At 54.2% G+C, this 10,964-nt stretch overlaps 1 protein-coding gene across 1 annotated transcript in view; it reads right to left on the bottom strand.

The window, feature by feature from the left end:
- MYBPC2 (myosin binding protein C2) overlaps positions 1–10,964 on the bottom strand; it is a 24,033-nt gene that overhangs the window by 10,725 nt on the left and 2,344 nt on the right. Inside the window, 12 exon segments of the mRNA XM_046681903.1 lie at positions 119–148; positions 503–609; positions 1,638–1,803; positions 3,176–3,348; positions 4,785–4,890; positions 4,980–5,104; positions 6,745–6,877; positions 7,148–7,344; positions 9,376–9,435; positions 9,621–9,669; positions 10,130–10,247; positions 10,676–10,824. Coding sequence (XP_046537859.1) covers positions 119–148; positions 503–609; positions 1,638–1,803; positions 3,176–3,348; positions 4,785–4,890; positions 4,980–5,104; positions 6,745–6,877; positions 7,148–7,344; positions 9,376–9,435; positions 9,621–9,669; positions 10,130–10,247; positions 10,676–10,824 — 1,413 coding nt within the window.

The following is a 10,964-nucleotide window of genomic DNA, read 5'->3' on the forward strand; positions in this document are numbered from 1 at the left end:
TCCCTCAGACCCAGGAGTCCAGCCCCAGCCCCTCCTCCCTCAGACCCGGGAGTCCAGCCCCAGCCCCTCGTCCCTCAGACCCAGGACCCAGGGTACCACAGCAGCCCCCGGTGCTTACCTTGCTTAGGGACATACTCCACCTTGATTTCTGGAGGACAGAGAAAACCAACAGTTAGTTCTAAATTGAGCCAGCCACTTATCCCACCCTCACAGCCCAGAGGTGGGAGGGAGGGTCTGGCATCACCAGGGGACCCGGGGGGCTGGGGGTGGATTCAGGTCCATGACTGTCCCTCCTCCCACGTGCCCTGCACACGGACGCGCTTCAGCGTACGCAGTGCTCTCTGCCTCATCTTCTCATCTGAGTCCACCCATGGTCGGCAGGTGCCTGCTGCCACTGCCAGTGTACAGCCAGGGAAATTTAACCCTGAAGGGGGCATCCAGGCCCTGGGGTCCAGGAGGGTGGGGCTGTGGTCCCCGCGGGAAGAGGAAGGGGTCTCCTCACCCAGGAAGTTGAGCTTGGCCGAGAGGGACAGGGCATAGCCATCGGGCACAAACATGTAGTCTCCTTCATCCTCAGGGCGGACGTCATCGATCACCAACTTGTGGACCCTAAGGGGTTGGGGGGACAGGGCGGGGGTCAGGCGAGGTCACCCCAGGGACCACCACGGAGAAGTACCCTCCTCAGTGCAATCGACATGCCTGCGCTCACCATTTTATTCTGGGCTTTGGAATGCTACGGCCTGGGTTTAAATCTAGCTTTGCCACTTGCTAGCTGTGTGACTTTGAGCAATTTACTTAACCTCTCTGTGCCTCAGTTTCTTCACTGATAAAACAGAGGTAATGATGACCATCTACACCAGGGCTGCTGTCAAGCATTTAGAAGGTTCTCTGGCACATAGTAAGTGTCCTATAAGCGTTAAGCGTCGTTCTCATCATTATTGACACCACCAGCAGCCAGGTTCCTTACATGGAACCCAGAGGAAGCCTACGCTCCACCAGGAGCTGTTGTCAGGAAACCCACAGGGACACAATGTCCTGTGGCATCGTGGAGGCTCCCTGCTGCCACAGGTGACCGAGTGTTTATCCCAGGTGGCCGTGTGCTCCCTGCTGAGTTCCAGCCCCTCGTCTCCCTAGCTAGATCCCTGCTCCGGAGTTGACTGCCACATGAATATGCCAGGAGGTCACATGGACCAGAGCAGAGGCAGCCTGATGAACAAGCAGAGAAAGATCTGCAGAGCTGACATTCTGCTGACCACAGAGGCACGAGGAAGGCCATTCTAGACCACCCAGCCCCCAGCCAACCCGCGGACTCATGATTAAATAGATCCTTGTTCTTTTTTTTCCTTTGGTCAGGAAGATTGGCCCTGAGCTAACATCTGTGCCAATCTTCCTCTCTTTTGTATGTGGGACACCGCCATAGTGTACCTTGATGAGTGGTGTGTAGGTCCGTGTCTGGGATCCAAACCCACAAACCCCGGGCCGCCAAAACGGAACATGTGAACTTAACCACTACACCACCAGGCCGGCCCTAAATCCTTGTTCTTTGAAACCACTTAGTCTTGGGATGGTTGTTACGCAGCTATAGCTAACTGATACACGTGCCCCGCCCCCGGCCACCCCCACAGCCAGCTCCGCACCTCCCAATGTGGGAGATGGTGATCCTCTTGCTGGGCCGCACCTCGACCCCATTCTTGTACCACTTGCCCGTCACCTTCTCATCCGACACCTCGCACTTGAACTCGGCCTGTTCCGAGGCCTTCACTGTCAGATCCGCGATGTCCTGCAGGACCTCCAGCTGTTTCTCTGCATGAGGAGAGAAGGGGATGAGGCCGTCACAACTCTAGCCAGTCCACAAATATTTGCAAGCACCCACTATGTGCTAAGCACTGTTCCAGGCCCTGGGGATACAGCCGTGAACAACCTGGAAACCATCCACTGGACTTGTGGAGCTCACATTCTAGCGGGGAGACAGTGAATGGGAAAACACATCAACATACAACAAGAGGGGATGATGAGGCCTGAGGGAGGGCAGGGAAGAACCCAGGGGAGGACTCAGGAGTCCCCAAGGTATGGGGCACAGCATGTGCAAAGGCCCTGGGGAGGAAAGCAGGCTTGTTGGCGTAGGAAACAGCAAGCAGACCAGCAGGGAGGGAGCAAGGCAGACGCGGTTGGAGATGAAATGGGCGGGGGGAGATGGGCCCAGATCACGGACCTCATGGGCCACGGGGAGGACTTGGCATTGCCCTGAGTGAGGCAGGAAGATGGGTTGAGAAGACGGCTGGGATCTGACTTCCACTTTAAAAAATTTGTATTTTTTAAATAAAATAATGCATTTACGTGGTTTAAAAATAACATGATAAGAGGATTTAGATAGAGAGGGAGAAATCTCCACCCACAGGCAGCTTCCATCCAGCCTGGAGCTCTCAACGCAAATGTGTGTATATGCTTCCTTTCTCCCCTTCTTCCTTCCCTCCCTCCCGCCTTCCTTCCTCTCTTTTCCCTCTTTTAAAAATAGTAGCATATGTGCTTTTTCCCCTAACAATACATCTTGGAAATCCTTCCATATGAGTAAATTAAAAACTGTCCTTTTTTATAGCTACCTATGGATGTAGCGTAATTTATTTGGCCCATAAATGTCTTGGGAACTTTTTTTTTTACTTTCTATATTTAAAGAGTTAGAAACTCACAGGAGTTTGCAAAAAGAGTGCATAGGATCCCATGTCCCCCGAGGGTGACATCTTACGTAACTGTGGACCAATATCAAACCAGGAAACTGACCATTACAGGAAATTGACAACACAGGAAATTGTCCAGTACTGTGAACTATGTGCTCAGTTTTCACCATCAGACTCACATTTTACAAGGGTTACTCTGGCTGGGGTGTGTGAACAAGGTAGGGGCAGGCGTGGAAACACAGCAACCAGTGAAGAGACTACTGCAACAGTCCAGGCACGAGGGGATGCAGACCTGGGCTAGGTGAGGGCAATGGAGGTGGGGAGAGGGGTCTGATTCAGGCTCCCCTTTGAAGGTGGAGCCACCAGGACTTGCCGGTGAATCGAAGATAGAGTGTGAGGCAAAGAGAAGAGACAACTTCAGGATTTGGGGCCTGGGCAACTCTGGGCTGCAAGGAGAGGCATAAGCAGTGCGGCCCCTGCCCCACCCGGAGGCCCCGTACCTTCCACGATGAGATCGGCCTCACATTGGCCGCCGTTGGTCATGACCCGGTAGCGACCCTTATCCTCCAGGGTGACCTCGGAGTAGATGAGAATATGACGCTTCCCATCCTTCTTGAAGCGGTACTGGGCCTTGTAGGAATCCTCCCGCGTCATTTCCACGCCGTCCTTCATCCTGGGTGGAGGGACGTGAAGGGGGAAGTGAGGGGCCCATACAGCCCCGGGTCTGGATGTCAGAAAGTGAGTCAGGGACCAGAGAGACAGTCCTGAGCAGGGGTCAGGGGTCAGAAGGGAGGTCACAGGACAGGGGAGAGATTAAGGTTGGCAGAGGCGTCTGGAGCGGATGGGCCACAGGTGGTGGTCAGGAGACAAAAAGAGGAGGAGGAGGTCACAGGCCACAGGGAGATGCCTCAAGGTTCCGGTTGGAGGTCAGGGGACACAAAAAGAGGTCACAGGAAGAGGTGAGAGCATGAAGTCCTGGGGTCACAGAGAGATGTCAACTATCGTGGCCTCTGTAAAGGGCACTTCCCTGCCTGGGACACTCCTCCTTCCCCATTTTACTTCTAATTCCTCTCATTCAAATCTCAGCTCAAGGGTCACCTACTCCAGGGAGGCTTCTGTGACCTCCTGAGTCCCTTCGTCCTATTAGAAAGCAATTACAGCATCAGTTACTGATCCTCTGAAATACTTGTCAAAATAGAACCTTCACATTTCCTTGTGTGATGGCTTGACTAACGTCTATCTCCATCTCCTATACACACACTCCTCAGCAACTTACCAGATTATAAACTCCACAAGGGCAGGCACCATGTTGATAGAGTCTCTCCCCATTTTATCTCCAATATGTAGAAGAGTGTCACCACACATTGGGTGCTCAATAAGTATTTGTTGGAAGGGTAAATAGATATAGGGATGGATGAATGGATGAGTAGTTGGTTGGGTGAGTGGGTGGGTGGATAGATGGATGGATGGGTGGATGTATGGATGGACGGATGGATGGGTGGATGGATGGGCGGGTAGATGGGTGGGTGCGTGGATGGATAGATGGATGGATGGATGGATGGATGGGTGGATGGAAGGGTGGATGGATGGGTGGATGGATGGATGGATGGGTGGGTGGATGGATGGATGGATGGATGGGTGGATGGATGGATGGATGGGTGGATGGATGGGTGGATGGATGGGTAGATGGATGGGTGGATGGATGGGTGGATGGATGGATGGATGGGTGGATGAATCAATGGGATGGATGGGTGGACGGATGGGTGGATGGATGAAAGTATGGATGGGTGGATGGGTGGATGGATGGATGGATGGATGGATACATGAGTGGATGGACCAAAGGATGGATAATTGATTAAATGGATGAATAAATAATTTAATGAATCTGAGATAGTAGGAATTAGGAGAAGGATCCCAAAGAGAATGGGATGGGTAGAGGTCAGAAGTTCTAGAAAGAGGTCATGGGTGAAGGTCAGGATTTATAGAGAAAGGCTGAGGTTTCCTGGTGACTGGTGGGTAAAGGTCCGAAATTTCCAAGAGAGGTCATAAAGATCAGGGCTGAGGCAAAGAAGCTGTGGGCACCTCTGTCAGGGATCAAGAGTCACTTACCACATGACCTGGGCACCCTCTTCTGACACCTCCACTGACATTTCCACCCGGTCGCCCACAAACACCTGCTGGTCCTCGAGGGGTGTGATAATCAGGACCGGAGGTTCTGTGGGGCATGGGGGAACAGGAGGTCAGGAGTTTCATGACCCCTCCAGAGCCCCACTCCCCAAGCTCAGGCCCAAATCCCGGCCTCACCTCTGACAAAGAGCTCGGTGAAACACTTCTCGTCTTTGACGACGACCTCATAAGCAGCATCATCCGCCAGCGTGCACTTGTTGATGGTGAGAATTCGCTTCTTACCCACATTCTCAAACACGTACCTGGTGCAGAAATCTCAGCTCACGGAGAAGCTCCTAGCCCTGGGGCAGACTCCTCCACCAGTTCCCAGGGTAAGTCACTCCCTTTCAAAGCCAAATTGTGCAGGAGGGGATAGATGGTCCAAGTTCTAGTATTTAAATGACCACAGCGGAAATGCTATCTGTCCACCCATACCCATCTTCTCCTTCCATTTAGCCGTGGCACACAGCTACCCACCTAGAGAACTACACTTCCCAGCCTCCTTTGCAGCTGGGTTGGCCACACCACTGAGCTGCGACCAATGGAGTGTGAGTGGATGTGAGGTGCGTAACTGTCAGTCATCTGCGACTTTGAGTTGCTTGCTCTGGATTCCCTCCTTCCCGCTTCCTGTCCCCCAGACACAGCCTCAACCACGCAGAGGGGGACAATGCCACAAGAAACGATGTCGCCAAAAATACGGAAACTGGATCCCCGAAAAATCTCTACCAGGAGAGGCAGCCCACCAGCCTTGATCAGCTAGAAATACATTTCTCTCCAACTTAATGCGTTCTGGGGACTCTGTTACAGCAACTTAACCTATACTTCAACTGACCTAAGTTTTTATCTCCTCTAAAATGCTCATGATGATAAATTTAGAAAACACAGCAAAGGAAAAAAAAATAATAAAAATAGAACCCATCCATAGCCGTCCCACCAACAGATACTCCTGCAAACATTTTGGCCTCTGTTTCTCCCACCTTTTTCTTTCTACATATGTAGATTAACATTCTTCGAAGCAGAAATGGGGACTATGCCTCTGCACATAACAATAATCTCAAACAGCTTCCCGTGTAAGGATGCGTTTTAGAATATCTTTTTTAGTGACTTCACGGCACCTTCGTTTAGTATGGAACTGTACATTTTGCTTGTTTTCCTTTTTTTTTTTTTAAAGATTTTATTTTTCCTTTTTCTCCCCAAAGCCCCCCAGTACATAGTTGTAAATATATTTTAGTTGTGGGTCCTTCTAGTTGTGGTACGTGGGACGCCGCCTCAGCGTGGCCTGATGAGCGGTGCCATATCTGCACCCAGGATTCGAACTGGTGAAACCCTGGGCCGCCGAAGCGGAGCGCGCGAACTTAACCACGGGACCAGCCCCTGTTTTCCGTTTTTCAAGACAATAGCAAAGGCTTCCATGAAGAAGCTTGCAGGTAAATATGCATAATCGTGCTAATTCCCTTAAACACCTAGAACCGCGCAGCCTAAAGGCGTTTTAATACACCACCTTTTGAGATTTAGCAACTTACGTTCCCACCAGCAACATCTGTGCACCCGCTTCCCTGTCTTCTCCAGCTCTGGGTTTTATCATTTTGTAAAGTTTTTGAGCACTTGGAGAGCAGAAAGACTGTTGTTCTGATTTGCATTATTATATTACGAGGATGATTTGCAAGGTTGGGTGTACTTCACAGTGTGTTGGCCCTTTGAGTTTCCTCTCAACCGAATTCCTATTTTTCATTGCCTTTGTGTTTGTCATTGTCTTTGTCTGTTATTCTACTGAGGTGCGTGCCCTTTTCACATGGGTGAGGGACGTGGGCCTCCTCTGGGTTAGGGGTGGCAGCCTTATTCCCGGGCACTCTCTCTCTGGGACTCAGATCTCCCCCACCCAGGGACGGGCCCCCACACGTACTTGCTGCTTGGTTTGATCTCCTGGCCGTTCTTGAACCACTTGAGGGGGAGGTCTGGGTCACTGATCTCCACCACCAACTTGATCTTGTTGCCCTTGTCCACCTGGTAGGCTGGATCCAGCTTCTTTGTGAAGGCTACAGATGGAGGGGTGCGGGAGCAACAGAGCTGTGAGCTTCTCGCTGCCCTGGTCATTCCCAGGGCTGTCAAGTCTCCCTCCCGAGCCCATGGGCTCTCCAAGGTCAAGGTCAGAGAGCCTCCTATGACCTTGGAAGTCCCTGAGAGCAGGGCTCTATCACTCCTCAGACTGGGACCTCCGAAAGACAGGTCCAGGGTCCAAACACTGAACACCCATGATGCTAGGGTCCTCGCGGGATGGGCCCACCTCCCCTCAGACCGGCGCTGACCTGCACTCTTCTTGACCTCCACCTTGGCCTTCTTGAGCCGCTTCAGCATGCCCCGGAGGTCGGTGATGCCGTACTGGAAGGCAATCCTCTCGTACTCGCTCTTCTTCGCCCCTTTCAGGAGCTCCCAAACCTCAGGAGGGATGCCCAGGTCATCATCATCTTTCTTCTTCTTCTTGTTCTCCTCCTCAACCACCTCCCTGAGGGTGGGAGAGCAGGCTGGGCCACCACGGGGTGAGGAGGTGAGGGTCTCCCTCTGCCTTCTCCACCCACCTGCCGTGTCGCTTTCTTTCTCAGAGGCTGCTGCTGCCCCTTATTCTCTCCCACCTGGACCATCGCCCCAGCCTCCTCCCTGGCCTCCTGGCCTCCATCCAGCCTCTCCCTCTCCAATCTATTCCACACGTGGCCCCAGAGGGATATTTCTGACCCCCACAGCAGATGCCATCCCTTCCCCATTCAAAACTCTCCCATGGCTCCCCATTGCCCTCTGGAGGAAGCCCCAGCAACTCGGCCTGGCAATCACGACCCCACCCACCATTCCATCGCGACCTCCACAACCAAACCATGCTACTCGCCTTTTCCTGAACACTCCAGGCTCTCCCCTGCCGCCCAGCCCTTGTATAAAATATCTCCCTGCCCTACGACCCCTCCCCACCTTCTCTTCCTGACAGATTCCTCTTCATCCTATAAGCCCTAGTACCAAAGTTCCCTCCTCCGTGCAGCCCCCACCCTTCCGGGCAATGAACTGCCCTCACTCTGGGCTCTCACAAGGCACCCGTGGGACCCTCTCTCAGACCACACTAAACAGTCTTGGTCTGTGTCCATGTCTGCTGGATCAGACCCATCTTCCCAAGGCAATGAGCGACTCAACGTCGGGGGCCCAGTCAAACTTCTCTCTGTCCCCCGATCTCAGCCCAGGGCCTGGTAGACGGGAGGCCTCAGAAGATGTTTCATGAGTGAGAGAGTGAATAGATCTCTGGAAAGAAGGAAGGAATGGAAGGGGACAAAGGGAGGATAGATGATGGAGGAATTTGGGGACATACGAATATTTGGACCGAAGTACAGAGCATTGGGTGCGGAATTGATAAATAGATGGGCGGAGGGTCAATGGACGGCTAGGGTGATGGATGCATGGGCCAATGGATGGGTGGGTTGGTGAGAGATAGGTGGCATGAAGATAGGTGGATGGGTTGATGGAGGATGGCTGGGTCAGTGGATGGTTTGGTGGCAAACGGTTGGGTGGGCACTTGGGTGAAAATGTTAACGGGAGTTGGCCAGACAGGTGGCTGGCTGGGTAAAGACGAACAGATGAATCTACTAGTAAATAGGTTGTCGGGGACTTGGCTGCAGGGCTAGATGAGCGAGCAGAAGGATGGATAGGCGGACCAGCAGACAATAAATAACTGAATGAATGGACAAGTATCGTGTTGAACAATATGAAATTGCCAATATCCAATCATTTTTGACCTACAGAACAGCAATTTCACATCAACCAATCTAACAGAGCTGTCTGGGTAGATGGGTGTGTCCCTGGAGAGATGAACAGTGGATCGAGGAACGCCTGGCTGGATGGGTGCGTGGACGAGCAGATGAGAGGGTGGGACGTTGGACTCAGTTGGGAGAGAGATGCAGGTACAGATGGCTGCACAAGCGGGAAGGTGGACGGATGGGAGACGGATGGGTGGTGGGAAGGTTGGACAGACGGGTGCCTCCATAGGTGGGGAAGTGGACAATGGAGTGAGTGGGTGAAGGATGAACGGCTGGGTTAATGAATGGGAGGCTGAGTGTAATGGCAGATGGGTGGACGGACAAGTGGGAAGACGGTGGGTAGATGAATGGATATGTAGGTAGATGGCTGAGCAAATGGACAGGAAGGTGGATGGATCATAGATGGATAAAGAGGTAGCTGGTTGGATGGATGCATGAGTGGACCGACTGCTGGACGGGTGGACAAGTGGATGGGTGGTTGGGTGGGTGAATAACTGGGTGAACTGGAATCTGAGTGGACAGGGAAATGGAGGAGAGGATGATGGATTAAAGGGTGGGTAGGTAGATGGATTGGTGGACAGAAAGTTGCTTGGGTGTGGGTGGATGGGTGAATGGGTGGACGGACAGATGGCTGGGTGGGCGGGGAATGGGTAGATGGAGAAGGAGTAAGCAGGGAGTCCTGGGATGGCAGTGGGGTCTCCCCCACCAGCCTCCTCCTCGCTGAGCCCCCAGGGTGGGCTCACCTTTTCCTCAACAGGCCGCTGAAATCCAGCTCGCCCGCGTCTTTCATCTTCCCTTCACCCCTGTGGCCATGGAGAGGAGGCGTGAACCCCACGGAGGTCTGGACCCTCAGACTCACCCTGGGTCCCCACTCCGTGCCTTCCCCGATCCCCTCTCCTCCCACTGCTCCTCCTCCCACGGGAGGCCCTCCCATGATCCTTGGCACCAGGAGACCCCCTCCCTCTCCCCACGGTCCAGGGTCACTTACGAACGCTTGAAACTCTCTAGACTCTGCCCAGAGGAGTCCTGACGGGGTGCTGGGGAGAGGTGACAGGGGAAGAAGGGTGAGCGGGAGGCAAGGAGGAGTCGAAACCCAAGAGCATCCCTCCAGGCCTGCACAACCTCCCCCAAGACCCCCGGTCCTCCACCTCTTGGGACAGCACACCCTCTCACTTGGGCCTGAACACGCTTACTTCTAGACTCATTTCCCTGCCAGCTGTGCACCACCCTCTCTCAGCAGCCTATACCCCTCACACCTGGGCCAGCACGCCCTTCTCCCCAGGCCTGGGCAACTTCATTCCCTATGCCCTCCATGTTTAAGGCCTCACACATCCTGGGCTGCAAACCCCCGGAGCCTATACACCCTCCATCTGGATTTCTTCCCCCAAAGACCTGTGCTGGCATCGCCCCCACATCTGTCTGCTCGCCTACGCCTGGCTGGTACATAGTCCCCAGATCCCAGCCCCACACCCCAGGTCCCCACCCCCACCAACGCACCCTCCACATCGATGTTGAAGCCACAGCTGTCAGAGAAGTCCTTGGCCTTGACCTCCAGGCGGTAATCCCCACGGTCCCCAAGGACCACCTTCCCAATGTGCAGCTCCAAGGTGTACACCTGCGGGCCAGCGCCAGGGCTGTGGGGGCACGCGACCACCCCCCAGCACCACCCCACCTCCCCAAGAGCCCACCCCACAGCTCGTTCTTCAAGTCCTCACCCCTGCCCCACGGGAGGGGCCAGCTGTCTCTTCCCATGCCTGGACAGTCTTGACCCCTGGGGGCCCACATCCCTGACCCCTGAGATCTTTCTGGGAGTGCATGGGCAGTGCCCAACTGCACCTTGCCCTGACCCGACATTCTCCCCTCCTGCCCAGCACAACCTCTACTGAGCAGCCCCGCACAACCTCCACCCATGGAGCCCCCATTGTCCATCTACAGGGCTCCAGGCCCGCAGTCTCGCCTCAGGCAATAGGCCTTCTGAGAAGCAGGGCCCATACAGCCTCCAGCCCTGGCCCCCATGCCCCCACGTCCCCACAGGGTCCTCACATTGCTAGCAGGGTCGTGGGACTCCTTGAAGGTGAATCGGGCCCCACTCTTGCTGCCCAGCTCTAGCCACTTCCCCTTGATCCACTTGAAGGTTGGTTTGCCCTGGAGCTCCTTTCCGTTCACCTTGGCCACGATCACCGTGTCCTTTCCTGGGTGGGAGGTGGGAGGTGTGGGACGGGAGGGAGGGGCCGGACAGGAACCTTTAGACTCCACAGAGAGAACTGTGAAGTTGGAACCCCCAGCCCCTCCTCCCTGAGACCCAGGAGTCCAGCCCCAGCCCCTCCTCCCT

The sequence above is a fragment of the Equus quagga genome, chromosome 13 (genome assembly GCF_021613505.1).
Source record: "Equus quagga isolate Etosha38 chromosome 13, UCLA_HA_Equagga_1.0, whole genome shotgun sequence".
NCBI classification, from domain to species: domain Eukaryota; kingdom Metazoa; phylum Chordata; class Mammalia; order Perissodactyla; family Equidae; genus Equus; species Equus quagga.